Below are 21,349 nucleotides of genomic sequence, written 5' to 3'. Positions count from 1 at the left end.
AAGCTATGAGACAGCTCATTTCTTTGAATGGCTCACTCGTAATAATTTCCTAAGTAATTCACCTGAGCTTCCTAGAGACTTGTGGCTGCTGCGCACATGTGGCTTGATGGGATTCCATGTTAAGGTTGGCTGAGGTCAGTGTAGTAGAAGGGACTACAGAAAACATCTTAGGATAAATAGAAGAAGCAGGAACATTAAACAGGGAATAAAGGTCAATTTTGAGTACAAAGAAAAAAAAATGTGGACAGAACGACATTGTCAGATGCTCTTTCTTCCCACTTCTCCCTTTTCCTCCTCTTCCAGTGATGTGACGTTCTTACATCCTGCACAACCAAGGCTACGGAATGGACCTCATCAAGTAACCAAGAGATCATTTGATCCTTCATCTCTCACTGCACATTTCTTCTTATCTCACAGCATACTGTGGTGCTTCAGTTCAAATATGTGAGTTGGAACAGAGGCTTTTATCTCAGGTTTTCTGGAAAGGGAACTGGTCTTTGAATTTCATAAAAGCACATCATTCCGTGGCCTCTTTGATGCCACACACTCCTCCAACTTACTAGGAGATTAAAGAGAGACTTTCTCTGGCATGTACAAAGACCCTTCTAAGTTACTACCCTATTTTGAGTGCCTTCCAGAGCTATCTGCATTATAGAAGAGTTTCTGCCCAAGAACATCTTTTACAGGAGTCTTTTCTGTTTCCTCCAGCTATAAAGGATGATAGCAGGATACTCTGAGAACTCAACCCGCAGTTGCAGTCTCAGGTAGCTTGCTGCTATAGTAAAACTCCTGTGCTTGGCAGGGAGGAGCCCTGTCCTTCTGCCATCTCAGGTCCTTCAGCTTAAGACAACAACTGAGAAGTTTCTTTCATTTTCCAAATACCCAAGGCCAGTCACAATGAGTCTGCTCTTCACTGTGTCACCGAATCTCTCTTAATCCCATTACATGTCATTTTCATGACCCCTCCATTTTCCATGACCCTCTCTTTGGAAACCATTCAACCCCAGGAAAAGATGATAAACTGGAAACAGAGAGAGAGAGTCGTGTGGCATCACGAGAGGAAAGAGAGAGGAATAAGAAAGAAATGCATAAAGTGTTAAAATGAATGCTGCATGTGTGGACTGAAAAGCTGTCCTCCCACTGGTACCATGATCCTTCGGCACATAAAGTCACCAGAGGTGTCTTCCAAATCCCTCTTGTTGCTTTCTCTTACCTGCTTGCATTTCATCAAATGTTGTTGCAATTTTGCCCTTCTGATGCTGTGCCAGCAGTCCATCTTATCTTGATTAAAATGCTCTACACTTTGAAAATAGATAATCTACATCACATGGTTAATGCTCTATGTCCACTTTGGTGAGTTCACTGAAACTGGACTCACATCTCTCCATCTCGTACAGTGTTAACAACTTGCTGGATCTGTGACAACCCTGGGTCCTCCTGTGTTCCCTGTCAGCTACAGAACAGTGAGCTTCAAGCTGAAATACTTACTAGTCATGTCTGCTACTAGCTTGAAAAACAGCAGCAGGTTACTTTCTTCAGGAACACTGACCCGTTAGGCTGCAAACACCTTTGCTGGCCTGAAGACAACACTAAAAGACATGCCCAGATAAAACAACCAGTGTGCTGTGTTGTCACCAGTTTGTCTGATAGTTTTCACATACATTGCTGAATACTCAGGCTCTGAAATAATGGAGTTATTTAAAACAAAAAAAGATGACAAACACTGCTATTGTACAGCCTAGTTCAGAGTCCCATATCTTGAGCTGATTCAGCTTATCTGCCTTTCTATACCTTTGACAAATGTATGTCTTATATCATTTTTTCTCCCCTTCCTCCATACGCCTTACTGCTTTTCCTCCATGTATCTTATCTCCAAACGGTGCGTTATTAATCAGCCAAAGACATCCTTCACTGCTAAGTGTTCCTCAACTGATTTTTCATCAGCACAAGTAGTTACTAGTTACAGCATTCCTCTCACATGCTACAGGCTCGCAGGGAAAAGGAGGAAGGATGGCAAGGAGGTTAGAGACTGCCTCACCACATAAAAAAACTGGGACCTTTACACCAACCTGCCCATTTGCTGTAATGATTATGTTGCTGTTTGTTCTCAAGCAGGTACATGGTGAGAGGAAAGTGGGACTGCACCCTGTCTCATTTTTTAAGCTATTAACCTTCATGCTCTTCCCTTTTCTTGATTAATCTGGCTGGATGCCTGTTCAGTAGTCACTGAAGCTTAATACCTGAAACAATGTGTGTATATACACTGTGCCAGTAAGGCTTGCCCAACAATGCTCATTCTGTCATGTTTTCCCATACCTTGTGTTAGTAATTTGTTTTATATTTAAGCCCCCAGAGCCAGAGGAGGGGATAGGAAAAAAGAGAGAATCAGAGAGGGAGGGAAGGGATGGAGGGAAAGGGAAGAAAAGGAGAAGAAAGCAGGGAAAAATTATGTCCCTCGGGTACGACAGCTGCTGTGAACTCACCCACCACTCCCCACCATGAAACAAGCTGTGTGAGGGCACAGGTGGGTCCCATTCTCTGTTACTGGAGCACAGCCTGTGAGCAGGGTCTAAATGAAGACTTTCATTGCTGTTCCCTGTTTTCATTGGAGTAAGGCCATCACAAACATTTGCAGGTGGCTTGGCCATAGTCTGACACTAAAATATTTGTGGTTGTGATAAAAATCAGAATATTGCTACAAGATGGTTCTATATAACCTTTAGGGCTTGATCCTGCTCTTACAGAACTAGCTCAATAAGGTTTTACCCAGTTGCTCTCTGCTGGTTTTATTGCTCATTAAAAGGCGTATTCCCTGGCACAATTCTCCATGGTAAGGACTCATCTACCCTTTGAGGCAGCTTCAGATGTTTTTAAAAAAAAGGGGCAACCCAACTCAAAACCACTTATTTGAGCACCTCAGAACACGGACTTGTTAAAAAGCTGAATCGTCTCAACTTTATAAGGCCAAACCAAAATGACCAAACTTCGCAGAACTCAAACATTTTCTGAATCCATCTGGATCTTTCTTCAGTTGCCTAATATCAAAACCATTGTTCAGTCTGTATTCCTTGTGAATGAGTCTTGGATATAATTCTTAGCACGTTTAGAAAGATAAGATGAAGATAAATGGAAATGACAAGATATGTTCTTTGAATAAATAAAACAGGCACCATAGGGAAAAGACTGAAGGAAAAGAAGACAAGCAAGAATGCTCAACACTTTGGCAAGTAGACGAAGTCCAAAATGCAGCAATTATCTCCTAGGACACACCATGAACAAAAAACAAAACCTCCTAGGAAGAGGAAAGAATGGGGAACAGAGTATGCTGGAGGTGACACCATAAGTCTCATTCACACACCAGCTCACACAGAGACTAAAATGCTGACAATTGCCTCCCAATAGAGCAGCTTTAGACTCAGACTCAGGAAACATTTCTGTGACTCAGTCACGGGGAGAATTAAGATATGTCATGACAAAGATTCCCAAACGAGATGCTCACCAATGACTAGGAAATAGGCCTTTTTATCCTCAGCCCCTCCAACTCTGGAGATTCTAATCACCATGGCCCTGAACCAACACAAACCTAAAACCTGACTGACAGGGTCTTGCAAAACCACATGCACGTTTTTTTCTCATTATATAGACCCAATTGTTTGGGAGCCAAGTACAGTCCCATATAAAACACCTCACCACTGAGTATTAAAAGTTGTTTGTTAGGATTTTTTGTTTGTTTTTAATTAGGATCATAATAACCACTCTACCTATTAAGTCACAATTTGAACAGGACCTCAATCATTCTTAACCCAAATAATGGCATTAACTATTTTCCTTTCTAAAACTATTTGTTCCTCCCTTCTACTCTCCCAGCCCCGTCTTTGAATAGAATGGAACATATATAAGACAACAACCTTCTTGGATTCACAGGGAAATGGTATTGCCAGTAGGAATATGGAAAGAAAGCTAAAAAATAATTGGATTTTCAGTTTTCAATACCAGGATTTCACTTTTAGCTTTTACTCTGAATAGACTGCAAGTTGCTTATCAATTATTTAGACAATGACTGGGGACAGAGTCTGCTTTTGCATTTATCATATCATGGATGTGACCAAATTACAAATGGCGGATAACAAATCTAGACTGCTGCGTCATTCTCAGTCCACCGACTTATCTTTTTATCCATGTTTTCATGCATAGAACCCCCTAAATTCTCAGAGTTGTGTGACTAAAAAAAAATGTACCCTCAAACCATCTGGGCACTTTCTGTACAATTAAAACCAGGTTATTGTGACTTACAAGGACCTCACGTTTGCTGGAAGTAACGAAGCGCACAAGACACGTGTGTTTTTGTACATGCAGTTCTCCAAACATGAGCACAGAATTGGCATTCAAGCCAATACAATAAGTGTCCGTATTCTCAATCTATGGGAATAAATATCGATCCATCATCACAAATTGAGCAACTACTCAGAGACATGGCTGTGCCAAACTCCATTTATCTTGATGGTCTTTCTATTTTGTCTTCTAGCATTTCTCAATTAAACAGAGTACCTAGGAAACAGCCTAATTCCACTGAGCGCCCAAAATTCCTTTTGAAGGAAGTGAAAGGATCAGCTTCAGAAATACTCTTTCTTCCCAGTGCAGTTATAGAAACAATGTGAACTTTGAACGTAAGCAGATAAAAACAAAAAACTGGAAGAAGCAAGCAGGACTTCCCTGAAAGTACAGCAGCTGCCTCTTTTGAACCGAAGTGCCAGGTCTGGATAAACCTATTATCCTGGCCATTCTCCCACAGACTGCAACGCATGTTGCAGTGGTCCTTGCTGTATGATGGCAGGATCAAGCGTGAGCTCCATAACCTCAAGAACCACGAGGACAACATCTGGTCCTGCATACAGCTGAACCTTAAGAACCATGAGGACAACATCTGGTCCTACATGCAGCTGCTGGAGCCAGAAAACTGGAGAAATGAGAAAATGGAAATGGATTTACCCAATCTGTCGATTTGTGGAAGGTGCTTGCGTGATGACCGAACTGGACTGTGGAGATGGCATGGCTTGTTGAATCACAACGCTGGTGTCATGGTTTGGCATCCTTGTATTTGTCAGCTGGTGAGATCCAGGTCCTGCCATTGCTCCTCCAACTGTGTTATGCATGGATATATTCTGTGAAAATAAGGGAAATGGGGGATGGTGGAGAAAAATGAAGAAGACATAAATATCTTATCTTGGTTTTCTGTTCTATAGGAATACAATTAGAAATCTGAAACTATCAACAATATGAAAAGTTACCGGCTTCTGGTAAATGCCAAGTCAATAGATCTTGTTGTAACCAACAACAATAAAGAAATGAAAAATAACTATTTACTTTTACAGGGCAATGTAAATGGAAAAATACCCACAACTTGACTAATCACTCTTCTGTGATTCTGATTCATTATTTATAATGGGTATACTTAAACATATATTCTCCTAACTGAACACAATATATATTTTGGTTGGAAATGACTTCTGTGGTGAGTGCATGGCACCTTGACTTACTACATGGGTTGTTTACTGTGTACTAGGTCTGCTTAGACTGACAGGAAAATCAAGTTTTATAGTCCCAAAGTAACAACAGTACATGGTATGTCACGAAACAGCCTTTTCTATTAGCCTCCATATATTTTTAGAGCAATAATATCCCAGAGTCCTAGAATAATAGCAATGTATTTGCACATATATAACCGCAGCTTCAGGTAAGGTGAAGCCCTTGTAAAGTTCTTTAAAAAAAACCCAAAAAGTTCACAGATAACTTGTATCCACAGAGTGAGCAAGCCACAAACCACCAGGGTACTGAGGAAGGAACCCTGGAATAAAACTTCTCTCCTATTATCCCTACACACACAATAGACATTGCTGCTAAACCGCAGGGTTTGATTTGGCTCACGTTCAAAAACAAACAAAACTCTCAAGCCAGAGATAACCCACAGTGTATACATATGAAAAATATGGTAACCTTGAGAGCATTATTTTTCCGATCAGGCAGCAACATGTGGATTGTTAGCAGTAAGAGGAAAACACTTTCCCTTGTTACTTCATGCTAGGCTGAGGGAAAGGGGGAAAAAATACCTTTATACACACACTCTGCCACCAAGACTCATGCAAAGCATCTTCCTGACCACTGCAATACTTGGGATTTAAAGCTTAATTTCATTCAGAATTCCAATTTCTCGGCTAATTTGTCTAGGAAACACATAAAACAACACAAGACAATGATAGATAAAGCTGGTGAGAAAGGAAACTCAAAGCTCTGCTCAAATGTGGAAGACAAGAGAGGCTGACAACATCTTGAATCACAGACTTATTAATAAAAGAAAGATTGTGTTCTGAATCAAAATGAGAATTAACTATTTAGATGTCATTCCTCATGGAAAAGGAGCCAACAGTTAGGGGACCCACACTAAAGGACTTAGCTGTCATCTTCCCTATCTCCCAATTCTTATATAATTCAGGTGATTTCCCAGGCTGCTGTGGGCATAAGGATCTCTCTGTTTTGTTTTGTTTTTTTTTTTTACGGGAGTTGTTCCAGTCTTTATAAACATATAAAGAGGCAGAGGTGCTTCCTACAGACACATGGTTGGACAACTCACCCACTATGAAGAAGACCCAGCTCTGAGTTCCTGTTCCACTAAATAATTTACACAGTATGAATCAGATCCAGCAGCAGAACAGCCAATATTCACTTAGGATCATGGACTGCAAGACGAAGCCAGACCAAGGACTTGAATGGTAATTTTTCATAGTCCAGTGGTATGTCATGATCATCAGGAAAAGAGAGATAATAACCTTACATATATGGAATATTTTTCAAAAGAAGTTCTCCCTCACCTACCACATTCCTATTAAAATGTCACTTCTTCAAGGGATTAGCATTCTCTGATGAAAAACTGCTCTGCTAAAAAAAAAAAAAAGAATATATATACACATATATAGCTAAATCTAGTTCAGGATTCTAAACCACAATGATTTTTTTAAACATTACAAGATTTTGCAGAACAAGGTCTCATATTCTGTTGATCTGCAAGAAAGTCTTTTAGAACTATCACTTCCTAAAACTTCCCCTTTACATTGAACGCACGTGTTTCAATTAAAACCTCTCAATACGTGATACTGACTCCTTTCAAAGTTCACCCTCATTTAATTTCTCCTTTACACTGCCTCCACAGTTTCTGAATCCTCCCAAATATTTCTGGTTTGCCTCTTTGCTTTCAGTTCTATGTTTATTAGAGCAAACATTAAATTACAAGAAAGGTATACAGATTTCCAAGAGCTACAGAACACTGATCTGCTACATGGGACGATCTTTAAAGGAAATGCAGATAATGTCATGAGTCCAGAAGGCCTGGGAAGGGACGGAATGTAAATTCATCATGAGTTTTAGGCAAGTGGTACCCCAGAGCGCTTGCCCACATTTTGACTGGATTTTGTTGTAACACAGCAGGGCAGAACTTAAAGATTCAATATCAGATTCCTGTGCTTCTAGATTCAATATTGCCATTTTCTTCTCTTTCATTTCTGCTCCGGTGGGCGGATTGGACTGGATGATCTTTCGAGGTCTCTTCCAATCCCTAACATCCTGTGGTTCTGTGCTTCTATGATCCTCCTATAATTCAAGACCTCTCTGTGGTACAAATGGTATGAGTTACGATGGGTATGAAAAATTTTGTTTGCACATAAGACATCATAATTGCTAGCTTACATTCATAAACTTGTAACGCTGTTACAAAATTTTAACCGTTTCTAGTAAACTGTATCTTTCCAGAAAGCAGGCTGAATATGTGATGGATGGAAAGCAAAAACAGAATGAAAACCTGTCAATGCATCCAGATGTCCATTCTCCACAGTAATGCAAGAGCTGTTGTTGGGCAGGAACTATAGAATATATATATAAAACTATATATATATAAACTGTATACTACACTGCCAAGAGAAAGCCTAAGATTTCCCAAGAAAATGTCAAACTCAGCATGACTCTCACATTCATGAGAAAAGGATTTGGCAATCTCAGGATAATTTACATCAGTGAGATGCTTGTGAATTTACAGAGAAGTTCAAGCAAGTTCATACTTAAATGACAATGCCTATGCTTTGAAAGATGGCAGGAAAATAGATCTGACACTAAGCCTAGCTGATCTAGTCATATGCATCATGACATGCAGAATTACTCTATAACACCAGCACATCAAGACCAGGCTAGCTGCATGTGTGATGCAGGCAGTCCATAATTCCCAAAATGGCCTTGCTGTGTTGAGCTCTGCCCCTGATTCTGAATGGAACTGGGTAGGATGTTAATGAGCTCCTTTAGAATCAACTTTGGGCCTTTATAGAAACAGGACAAATTCAGCAACGTGGGCTGAAACCAGGACCTCCATTTCATAGTTGAATTGTTACTTGGCTAGGCTGCTTCCAGCTCGACTTCTAAGGAATTCTGCTTGCTCTCCCACCAGGGATCCATGAAGAGCATCTCATTTTGACTCTCCTTTGCATTCTTCTTCAACTCTTAAGCCAATGGTTAAGATTAATTGTTATGTGTGGTGGGACCTCCCAGCACACCATCTCAGGAAAGGAGTTGACAGGAGTCACGACAGGGACAGAGCTTTCCCTCTGCTTTTAACACTCCCAAAACCTGTCCATACTCTGAGAGAGTATGACACACACTCAGAGTTTTCTGAGAGATCTTCACAACTGTCCTTCAGCATTAGAAGAGGGTGTATAATCTTATTATTCATTTTATTAAACCAAACATAAACGTTTAAATGGGGAACAGGACATGCACACACCAGGAGTTTTAGAGACATGAAAGACATCCCTCGCCCTTAAGATTAATTTAATGGATCTTAATTAAGATCCAATAAATTAAGAGAAATTTATTTCCTCTGGGACTAAGTTTCATCCTAACCAAAGTTCCCAGTCACTCCCACTGAAGCAAAAACCAGGATTATAACACTGAAGAACTTTTATAGAAATGCTCCCCTCACCCATGTGCTCATATTGTACTCTGCAGCAGTACTTAACATTCAACTAAATAAAAGAAAACCAAGACATATCCACAAACTGCTTTTAAATCAACGTGCTCATTCTCAACCTTTCCAGCTGCAAGAGGAAAGGGAATAGATCATCAGCAGCTTGACTTCTCCCCAGTTACACTGTATTCCTCATTTTAGCTTCAGACTTTCAAGAAAACATTTGAGCATTTTTCTCCCACATGCAACCATTTAATTTTGGATAGGCAACACGCTTCTTTTTTTCTAAAAGCTAAAAACTCCTTGAAGTCATGCTTCCATGTTCTGGTGGAGAGGATTACACATCACTGCACAAGAACACACACCCTGTTGGCAAGCATAGCAGAGCAATGACAGCTCCGCCGACACGGGCGAAATACACCCCACGGCTCCAGGCAGTCACCATTTCCACTAAACCATGGTTCTTCCAAAGAAACACCCATCCATGTCACACGGCACCACCTGTATCACACATTCTCACCTACTGAAGGCAAAGCATGAAGAAGGTGGACCCGTCCTTTACCATCTGTTGTAATATTCTGAGTTTCAGACCAAATTTTTTTGTGGTTTGAAAATATCAGAGCTAGTTTCTGAACCAAAGCCAGCTTATATTTTCCTACGATTCTTTTTGAGCTGTGAGGTTAAATGAAAACTGCAAATCTAAGTTTTATATAAACTGAAGACTCATTCAGGACTGTTCTGAGTGAGTTTTTAGATCAACAGAGCTGTCACCTATAACCAATTGTACGTAAATATATTTTGCAGAGTATTATATAAATTCGAAAGTCAGAAGGTATTTGCCATGAAAAAAGGAGATAAAAATCCAATTCAACTAAACAAAGACAAAGCACTTTTTCATATCTTTTTTTCCATTTTCTGAAAAAAGTCATTTACCTGTGTTTTCACAAGCAGCAACTTTAAATATTTTTCAAATACCTCAAGAGAAAAAGCATCAACTTAAAAAAGAAATAGAAATCAAATACACAGCAATATTTTAGAATTTCTATAGCCTGGTCTCTCAATTAATTTTAGCAAGGAGAAATTTAATTAGTTTTAACAAGGATAAATATTCTAAGTTGTCCCACTTCAAGGCTTTTTACAGTTTCTGGGGAAAGAAAACACGTACTTTTAACCTAGTCTTCTAGAAGGCTCTACAAACACACAGCGCTCATGGCAACCGAAAAACACATTTAAATGGCAGCTACCTTTGCACTTTTTAAGATGTGTACCATAGCATCTTGCCTGACTATGGAGATCATAACTCAACAATATGAATTAATATAACACACACATGATCATAAGCCACCAGTGACACATTCCTCCATTGCACATGCTGCCCACACAAGCCAAAAAACCTCAAAACCACAACTTAAAGACTTGGAAGACACAGTTGTAATTAAAAATATAGCCTAAATGTGGCAAAAAATATAGACTAAATGTGGCAAAAAATAAAGGCTTCAAAATTATTTTAATCACATAAAATCTCCATCAAAATTATTAAGCCTCTCCCAACAAAAGAGAAAGATCATCTCAAATCCAAAGTTAGTAAATCCCTTGAGAAACAGCACCAACCCATTTATTTTCTCATTATTCAGATCAATGTGTAACAAAAACACCCTCACACCTGCCCATCACAACTCTTTCATCTGTTACTACTGTGCAGCATCTAAACTGCCATAAGAACAGAACTAAGCTGCTGCCCACACAATGCCAGCAGCATAGCAGAGGAACTAGAGAAGAAAACAGATAAAAAATCAATCAGAATACTAATGTAATTGAAAGATTACAGGCAAAAGTGTCTTTTATAAAGATTTAAATTAGAAAAAATGAAAGAAAAACAGGAGAATGGGAAAAGATAAAAAAAGAAAAAAAGGAAATGAAAAGGGAAAGGAGAAATAAGAAAGGAAAAAAGAAAAACGAGAAAGAGAAAAGGAAAAAGAAAAAAGGAAAAGAAAAAAGAAAAAAGAAAAAAGAAAAAAGGAAAAGAAAAAAGAAAGAAAAAAGAAAAAAGAAAAAATGGGGAAAGGAAAGGAGAAAAATAAAAAGGAAAAAAGAAAAAAAAGGTCCATTATGTCGGAGATGCAAGAGCATAAACTTGGTGGAAACTGAAATTAAATACTTTCTCTTTTCTTTTAAACTGTAACATCTGTATAGCTTGAACAAGAAGATGCACTAAGGCAGGAAAAAGAACCCCAAAAAAACTGCTGGAAAATGCTGTGTAGTAACATGAAGCACAGGGACAAAGCACTTGGAAGATCTTATTGCAGACTGCTAAAATCCATTTAACTCCCTTACTTAGCAAGAGGTATGAAGTCACTGAATGAGGCTGACACATGAAAACGCAGAACTGATGCCAAAAGATCTATTCCTCAAAACATTTCAAAGAAAGGCAAATGCTCACTTAACAGCTACCTGATAAAAATGGCACATAAAAAGCTTAGCAGGCCTGATATATCCCAGAATGCAGAAGGACCCTTCCCTGCCTCCAGGTCCTGTCCAACATCTCCCCCTGAACTGGACACATCCAGCTGTCCACACGATGCTGGAGACTCCAGGGCCAGGAGCAATTTGACTCTATCTGACTTCTTGAACCCCAGGCACCCCCACTCAGTCAAATGTTATCAATCTGATCTCCTTAGGGGTAAAAATGTAAAGAAAAATGAAATTCCTTACTCAAAAATGACAAGTAATGATAGGCAGATGGGAGAAGAAGGGAAACATTGCTCTAAACAAAATCATAAAGCTTTGAATCTGTACTTATCAGTCTCGGCCACTGGTTTCCAATTTTTTGGATCACAGACCTCTGTCAACCCTCTGAATTTCTCACAGAGCACTCTATGCTCTTATCATAAATCATGTAATTAAGGCAAGATGGTTCCACAGACCAGCTGCAGATGACTTACCAGAGCTTTGCAACCACCAGCAGTTCACAGACCAGAGTTTAACCACCGCTCAAATACTGCTTCAGAGCACCGTGACTAGAATTTCTTCACAATAAAGATAAGATTTCTAAAGGCATCTATGGATTTAACTAGCCCAAGTTCTTTTTCAAAAATGCCTTCAGTCTTTTGGAGCTTTAGTGGACAATTACTGTTAATGAATAGATCAGACTTGTGTATTGGGGCTGACAGGAGCTTTGCAAAATTTTATCCTAAATATCTATACTGGAATATGCAGGGTAATTCCCTTTTTGTTTTAAGTTAGGATTAATTATTCTTAAATGTAGACATGTTGGCTGCTACTAAGGAGGCACACAAAAAAAACCAAACCAAACCAACAAACAAACAAAAAAAACCCAACAACAAAAACCTCACCAGCACTTTGCAAATAATATTCTTTTTCCTTTTTATCGTGCTTTTTATCTTGTTTTCTTTCAATACCTGTTATTATGTCATCAGAAAGACTTTCTGAGATACACTTTGTGATGCAAATGAAATGTCAAGTCTGTTAATCTCCAGCAAACTAGATGGTGCTGCTAAGAAGCATGGCACAAGACAGAGGACAGGCATGTGAAGTGCTGAGCCAGGTATAAGCCATCTCAAGTTTGCAGCAGTCGCCACCATGACTAAAAGTCCAAAGGGCCCATTTAAGCACTACTAATCCTCTTAAGGGCACTGCCTGAAGGGTGACAGCCCTGCACAAAATCTCCACAACAGATCTCGTGCTGGAGGCCACCCTCGGATGTGCCTTTACATTTGGTCTCTGCCCCTTGGGTACCAGCAGCACATTCAGCTCCTCTGGTCTCTTCCTTGCACCTTCTGGAGATAAGGCACGTGAACTTCTTCCAGGAGCACATTAAGCGTCCCTGCCTGTCCTCTACTTTGGCTGCTGGCTTAAGGAAATGCTCTGACTCCTCTGATATTCAGAACAAAATGCAGGAGATTTAGAATTTTTGGTCTTTTATCTTAATTTTTGTGACATGATCTAATTACAGACATTCAGTGGTGCCCTCTAATTACCAGTAGAAATGAATACTGAAAGATGACCCTTGTCTTCCACAATTCCCTCCCCTCTTCCCCCACTACCCTCCTCATGCCCTTTTCAGCACGTCTGTTCAGACTACACTTTTGACATAAGAAGCCTTCTTTACATACACAGTAAGTAATACATGGTGCGTACCAGATGTACCCACGATAAACCATTTACTAGAGGAAAGGAAAAAAGTGATATAAAGGAAATGCAATGAATATATTTTAAAGGAGAGGGAAATTTTGGAAGGCTGGTCTCACCAGAGTTTGAAAGGAAATAGCTTCTCTATGGGAAAAGATGACATCAGATTGCATGCTTATGTCTTGAAGTTTCCTACAGATATCTCCCATTTTCCTCAGGCATGCTTGTTTCATACACAATTACTTGCCCAAGATAGCCATTTAAGCAACATAGCACAAAGAGCTGCTTCTGTTCAAATAAACGTCAGTAACACTAAGTGTGCACAGCCCAGCTCGGGTCACCCAGGGTGTTTTGCACTGCAAACACCACACTACATCCCGCTAATTGGGAGGCTGCAAAACAGAGGAAACACAACTGGCTGCCTGGCTCTACCCAGTTCTGTCATACTTTATGCAAAAGCCATAAACTGACTATTTCATTTCTTCCAAGTTGCCTATTGTGACATTTATAAACAGGAACCTGGCAGCATGTCAATGGTGCAAACTGATTTCCTTTTCTAAATACAATTTTAAAAAGCAAATAAACAAGGTTATGCCTGCTAATGAAACATTATATGCCATGCTGGAGCTAGTTTTTCTCAAATGTATTCTCTAGAGCAGATGGAACACCAATAAACACAAAACAACAAACCCTTTTATAAAAAGTATGTTTATAAGAAAGTACATTCTCCATAGAACTTTGTCTAAGGAAAAACTGGCTTACCTCTATAATGTTATCTTGCGGACCCAATTATAGTCCCATTAGATTGCTGTAAACAAGGGAGCTTGCCATGATTTTCAAATGGAGAAGCGCTAGTAAGAAACTTGAAAAGGAAGAAAAGATATTTGCCAGTATACTTACTAGGTGTAATTCCCAGAGCTCTCGGTTGAAATCAAGGCCTTATTGTGCTCAAATCTGTATAGACACATTGATGGACTACACTTGCCCACAAGCCTTAGAGTCCAGATACAAAGCAGGGAAAGAGGATGGAAGAAAGAAAGAAAGTGATTTGTGTATCCAAAAATCAGGACTCAATGGAAGGGATCTCTTTTCTAAGTCCAGTGCCTTATCTACTATTTTTGCACTGTTTCTCTATATCTGATACTTACATATGAATTCAGAAAATCAGGAAACTTTAAAAAATTTAAATGAAAAACTGTTTCATAAGCTCTACTCTGAGTTTTTTCCAGCACTATCATTTCATTTCTGTAAATCAGACAGAATGCACATACAAAGTGGGTACTCAAAGAACCTTCTCAAAGTAGGTGCATGTCAACTTTTGCAGGACAAGCAATTAGACATCCAAAAGCAGCTGCCAGATCTGGAGGCCAGTCAGAGGGTAGTTGAAAACCTGGCTTTCCTTTCTTTATTGTAAGAAGTTTTGTTTTTATCCATCGTGAAACAGAAAGCTGGGGGGGAGGGCGGCACTCCTCCAGGAATTGCTTTAAACAAGCCTTTGATACTGCTAACTGAAGGCACTGGGCTTTTCAACATTATGCAAACCATTTATAATCTGTTAATAGCAAATTCACAGAGACAGCACTTTGGCATTTAAATTTGTTATATTTTATTTAAAGCTTCTTTGAAATTCTCATCATTGATTTCACTGGCATAAGTTATTGGCATCATGCATGAGTTACAGCAATGGCTGCTTGACTGCATTCAATGACCAGAACATTTTTTAGACAGAGCAGTTGGTAAAGGGGAGCAAGGATGGTAGCAACAAAACATCCAGTCATTTTCCATTCAGGCAGTTTCAAGCAGAAAACCAGCAGGCTTAACTCTTCTGCTAAGAAGTCAAGTGGAAATGCTGCTACCCTGGAAATAAAATGCATCTCCTAAATATTCTTTTAACCCCAACCCGCTGCGGCAACTATGTAGGGCCAAGGTTGGCTAGTACTACATGAGGGTTGAAACAAAATGCTGGGAAAGGTCCAAGAGTCAAGGCCAAGGGTGGTCTCAAAAAGGACCCAGACAGATCATTTGCTACATGCAAGGGATCACAGGTCTAACCAATGGAGTGTGTTGACAAGGGAACTGGTAGGAAAATAGTTTTGATCACTGAAAATCATACAAGGAACACTAAATGGTCAAGCTGGGATCAAGTTAATTCACCAGACCTCCTGGGAAGTAATGACAAAGGCAAGCATGCAGTTTTGCAACATCCATTATTTTTTCTATCAATTTTACGTAGATGTTTTGGGAGAGGAGACCCAGTTTAGTCTAGGTCTTGGACTGAAAGAACTTAGGTAATCATGTTCATTATTTGGAAGCACTCAGACAGAATAAATAATCTCCGTAGTCATAAAAGTTTAAAATACTAGGGTTTAGAAAGGCAATCAGCCTGTCTACATAGAAGGCAAAAAAGTTAAATACATCTCTAGATAAGAAAAGTTCACTTCCAGTGAGTACAGCAAGGGTTACAGACAAGCAGCTATTACAGTAAAGTGTCCTCTGAATCCTCAAAGATGTTTCTGACATTCTGCAGTCTGGTTAAGGAGAAACACTCTGTCCATCTCTGCCTTGGTTTCAGCAGTTCCCTTCTGCAGTGGCAGAGAGGCAGGAAAAAACACTAACAAGACTAGGAGAACAAACATGCACGGAAGAGGAAACCAATAGTGGTCCTCCTGCAAAAAACAGAGTTGACCATCCGTTGATGAAGGCATGCGACTTTGGTCTTAAAGCCCAGATTGCTGGGGATTGCTGAAAGAAGAGCTACTATTAAGAGGAAATAAACCAAGTAAGTAAGCTGGTGTGTAGTTGGGACACAGAGCTTCCAGGACTAGGACAGCAGAAGGAGATCAGAAATATAACTCCTTGGACTCCGACGGCGTTCTGCAGGTCAGGTACACTGGGAACTGCATAGCTGTCCTTTTCCTCACTCTGTAACAGATTCACTGCATGACTTTGTGCACATGACTTCACATTCTTCTGCTTTACATCGAAAATAGGACAAGTGCTTTCAACAACTGCAAAGTGCTTGGAAGTGACAAGTTAATACCTTTTAGAGACAACACAGTATACCTAGAAAGGCGACATAATATAGCAGTGACAGGGCAGAAGGGGGTCTTTTGGTAAGAGGACAACTCCACAGGACTTAAGAGTAGTATGCATTTGACTTGCAGCTTCGCAGAAATTACAAGAGATCACAACCAAGATGCTTTAACCAATACAGAAAAGAGTTATATGATGAATACCATTAGAAGAACAGAAGGACAAAAGAACAGTTCTTTGGTGACTAGAAAGAGGAGAGCATAGAAAGACATGTAAATGAGTAAAAGCAAAGAATGAGTGCGTGTTGAAGTCCAGAGAGAATTCCAGGGTCTATTCTTCAGAGCAGGGCAGCTCATAATCTCTAGAAAATTGGATGCAATTAAAGCATTCCTGACTGTACATCCAAATCTGGGCACTGAAAATTGCAAGCCATTTTAGAAGTCAGGCTAAAAATCTAACTGAAGTTATACGGCAGTGGTGGTGGAAGGGGTGAATTCGCAACTGTAAAAGCAGGACACATTTGGCTCAGCTTCTTTTCTGACTGGAGTAAATGGAGAGAACAACAAACAAGCTGCACTATATTTGATAATGTTACCAGACAATCATCCAGATGCACACGCTTCCAGTTACACTAATTAAATGTGGTGTGGAGCCATCCTGGGGAAATTACATACTGTTCCTTCAGAGTACCACACACTTCTGAAACGCCATGGCAAGACCTCACTCCACCTGAGGAGCCATAATCTGCATTTCCTTAAGTAGTAAACAATTGGTCCTCCTGTAGCTGTGTGATCCAGCCAAATAGACAACTTCATACAAGGAGGCCAAACATAATTCAGGCAGTGGAAAGCAGAAGTTTCAGCTGAGCCGTGAAAGAAACGGGGCAGGAATGCATCCTTGAGGAACAACCTAATTGTTACTCTCACTGAGGGCCTTTCTCTACACAGCAGGTTTGGCTACAAAGTGGATGTCAGTGGGATGTTTACAACCAAAGCAGCTTAATACCTGAAAGTTGGGGGACAGAGGAGAGGGTCAGGAATGCTGCCCTGGCACGAGTAGCACCACAATCCTGTTCTCCAAAGTGGCAAGCTAATAGGGTATCAGCAATAAGAAGAGCACATTACCCTTGAACACAGTAACAACACTGCTCATTTTAAACCCACTTAACTTACAGTTAGGTTGGAAGTTATTGCTACATGAGACTCAAAAAACACCTGCTGTGGAGTCCAGCAATTGCTGTCTGGTTTTTCTTCATCATCAGAATACCACGGAAAGGACTGTGCTTTGGAAATCCATTCGATCACACTGTCTAAATACAAGGAAATACATTTTCCAGTAAGACAGCACTCTGAAGGTGATTCTGTGCATGGTTTAGCCTGTCTGACGGTTCTCTGGGAAACTTACAGTGGCAACTTCCGGTCACAGGCAGTATTTTAAAGACTTTAGCTGAAGATAGATGCTAAATAGAATAACCTTCAGTATTCCTGGTGATTAGTATGTAGGAAAAGGCATTGTGGCCCCGTGTGATATTGGGAAAGCCATTTCCCAAGTATCTCATAACTGAATGCTTGAACTCATTTCAAATACTTGGCACAAATTGTCAGATTTGAGATCACAGCCTAAAAAGTCAGTGCTGTTTGTAACTCAACGCAAGGTCTCCTTCAAAACATGGGGCACCATCTCACTTTTCTGGCAGACAGTTGTGAAAGGGTTTGCAAAGCTGAATCCAGTGACTCTGGATTGCTAGAGCTGTCCCAGAATTTTGCCCAGAGTTTCACGTTTTCAAAAGATCCAAACAAGAAAGCTGATAAGTTTGTCTGGATTTACTCATTATGTCCCATGTAGTAAGACCAGAAATTTTAATACTCTCAAGAAGATTTATCAGGTATTGGCAGGGAAGCATATGTAAGTTTATCATTCAGAGAAAAGCTATTCAACAGAGAAAGAAAAAAAGAGATGTAAACTCAAGGAGGTTCAAAGCAAAAAAAAAAATGAATAAAGATTCATGTGATAGTAGAGAATACTCTTTGTTGTTCTTTTAGATTATTTGCTTTAAGGCAGAAATATGATAGTCTGAATTTTAGTAAGATAAAGAATCTGTGATGTAGAGAGTCCAAAATGATTATTCTTCCTTCAAAAAGGACAGACAACGTACTACCCTACAATACTTAGTCTGTCTCTTCTTACAGTAAACATTGCTAATGCTCCTGGAGAGGGGCTGACCTTGCCAGCCAATTACATTATGCTAATTTGTCTGTTACTATAACTCCTACAGAGGCATTCACAGCTCAAAGCAGGACAGAGATTTATATTGTCTCTTCCAAGCTGCAGACTATGGACATTAATCTCCCCCTCTCCTTCCAGTTACAACTCCACATGGCAATATCTACACGCGGCACCACTGCACATTCAAAGTGACAGTTACTGCCAGCTTTATTCAACTTAGAAGACAAGCTATGGTCCTACCTTGACCTTTTAATAACCGTCACTCTATCTAAGAAAGCATATGCTTGGTAACAGCTGTTTTCCTATGAAAACATATGGTTTCTCATATGCTTTTGAAAACACCACAGGAATGTATTCCCTTGCTAGACACTAGGGCCGTGACACTATATCAAGCAACAAAAATCATCTAAAGGAACAGCATTAGGTTTTCTATGTTATACTCATGTATTACAAAAATATGTATTGTTTTAAAGCAACAAAAAAATCATCCAGCTGAAAAGATTCATTGCAAAATAAGGCTCATGATTTAGGAGTTATGTGCACTACATGGGATCAAAACATTGGTCTTCTACAGACATGTAGCAAATAGCATGCTTCATGCAAGCAGTTGACAGTTCATGTTGTATGATGAAAAAAACCCCTCATGACATGTGGCTCTAAGAACTGCTGGAAAGATCAGAAGCTTCCCTAACATCTTTCAGTTGAGATATGATAAGCAGAAATCAAAAACAATTGAGTCACTGCAGTTTATAATAAACTACTGTCCATCAAGTAAACCACAGTAATGACCTTTACATGCTTGTCTCCCTCCATAATATTTAGGGCAAGCTAAGAGTATTTGCATAGCTAGTCACATGTCAGAGGAGATAAAAAGAAGCTAACTTGTTGAACTACTTTAATTCAGATGTGTTTGGTCTAGGGCCAGGCTAAACTGAAAGCTAAATACTTTGGTAAATAAAAGTTCCATTTGTGGTTTTGAAACTGATTTCAACATTAACTGACATAGAAACTGACCTAAAAATGCAGACAGTTTTCAAAGTGTTAACAAGACAGCTAGGGAAGTTACAGGTCAGCAGGAAAACAGGAAAAATCCAAAAATGTGGCTTACGAGAAAGTCTTACAGACATTTCCCATTGGCTCTAAAAATAATTCCACTGGGATGTTTGAAGAAAAGAAAGACAGAAAAAAAAATACTCAATCCAGTTTATGCTTTAGGATCAACATAATTGATAAAACCATCCAAACTTTGCTGCAAGAGCTTCTGAACATACCAGTGTCTCTGGGTGGAATTACAATACTTCTCATATAACTTCAAAAATTTTACACCTGTGTCTTTATGGCAGTTAAATACAGGGTCACACTAAAAAAAAACCCAAACCTGTCACATTGAAATGTTAGTGTTTTATTACCTATTAACAGTGAGAGGGCACACAAATCCATTTCACTGACTCTACAGTTTCCAGCAGCCCACATTGCACTACAGCCTGCAGTTAGTGCCCCAAGCTACAGGCTGACTTTTAAGAAGGTGTTCAAGCACATGGTACATAGAGGTCAGGAAAGCTGGTGAACAGCAAAAACTGGTGAAACTTCTGTGACAGCTCAAGGTATGTCCCTCAGGTGTCTGATCAGCCCTTTTCCATAGGTTATGATTCCCTGTGCATGGTCTGTGACCAGTAACGCTTGCCTGGTGGGCACATATGTTGCCATGAGGATCCGGCATTTTGCAGCATGCTGGCAGATGTGCAATAAACCCATCCTGACCTTCTTTCTAAAAGCAAGCAGCAACCAAAGACTTAATAAGATGCCATGGCTTAGGAGACATAAGAAAACAGGTTGATCCTTGTGCAACTGTTCCTACCAGTGAGGATCTAATGCACCAAGGACAAATCTAAACAGCCCTCGGAGGAGATTAATACTGGATGTTTCACTTGGAACATAGAGACTGTGTCTGAAAGTGATAAAAGCCAAGGCAGGGAATGGAAAGATACCCTCATCTGACAGAAAGACTCTTTGCAATTAGCAAATAGAGGTATAACCTTGTCAGCCTGGTTAGACACCACAAGGAAGTTATGAAACCAACCTTCAATACTAAATTCTTAACAGAATCCAGTGCTCTCAATTCCAGAAGGTAACTGAGTACACCTTTTACCTAAGGTGGCTCTTTCAAGCTCAGATAAATAGCAAGGTCAAAAAGCAAAGAGCATGTGTCATGGAGGCAAAAAGTTCATATGTGATACCGGTCAAATCTGCAAAGATTCAGCATAAGAGCATGATGAAATAAGATTTGCTTCTTTTTCTGTATAGGGAAAGGAAAGTAGGAGGGAAAAAAAAAAAAGAATAAAATAAGGTACAGCCTGCCATTCACAGGTTTCATGTCCTGCCAGAAACAACAGTATTCTTATTTGACTTCAATTTATCATCCATAAGTCCAGTTCTTCCCTAGAAAATAAAAGGAGGAAGAAAAGCTTGATTTACAAATACGTGTTTGGTCTTCCCAAATGTATCAAACAGCTTTGTGTGATAACAGGTATTTTCATATGGCACAACAGTGTAAGAAGACTTAAATGTCCATACAACAAAATGAAACCAACTGCTTAAGATATCATTCAGCACACAGCATATTAAAAATTAATTAAAAACATATATAGAGTTATATTGTTCACCTAAATTTATCTTTAGAATCAGAACGTTGGCTCTTCCATGAAGCCAGTTAATTTGGTGGTAATGATCAACACTTGATATATTTCTGAAGTCTTCAAAATTTAATTTTCTACTCATTTTCTAGCTGATGAACAAAAGGAAACTATATAATTAACTTAGCTTATACTCGTATCATGAACAGCCTATACAAGACTATTTCTGTACTATCTATGTGATAAAGTCTCAAATATTACCTTGCTCTGCATGCAGGAAAAAAAAAATAAATTAAAAATTACACTG

At 39.5% G+C, this 21,349-nt stretch overlaps 1 protein-coding gene across 6 annotated transcripts in view; it reads right to left on the bottom strand.

The window, feature by feature from the left end:
• CREB5 (cAMP responsive element binding protein 5) overlaps nucleotides 1-21,349 on the bottom strand; it is a 260,479-nt gene that overhangs the window by 169,160 nt on the left and 69,970 nt on the right. For all 6 annotated transcript variants that reach the window (XR_010605753.1, XR_010605754.1, XM_065628060.1 and 3 more), the window contains exon 5: nucleotides 4,990-5,162. Coding sequence is in view for 4 of the 6 variants with exons in the window: in XM_065628060.1 (XP_065484132.1) it covers nucleotides 4,990-5,162 (173 nt within the window). In the remaining 2 variants the exon portion in view is untranslated. The remainder of the gene's footprint in view (nucleotides 1-4,989; nucleotides 5,163-21,349) is intronic.

Source organism: Caloenas nicobarica, chromosome 2 (assembly GCF_036013445.1).
Source record: "Caloenas nicobarica isolate bCalNic1 chromosome 2, bCalNic1.hap1, whole genome shotgun sequence".
Classification (NCBI taxonomy): domain Eukaryota; kingdom Metazoa; phylum Chordata; class Aves; order Columbiformes; family Columbidae; genus Caloenas; species Caloenas nicobarica.
This window is presented reverse-complemented; position numbering and strand designations above follow the sequence as displayed.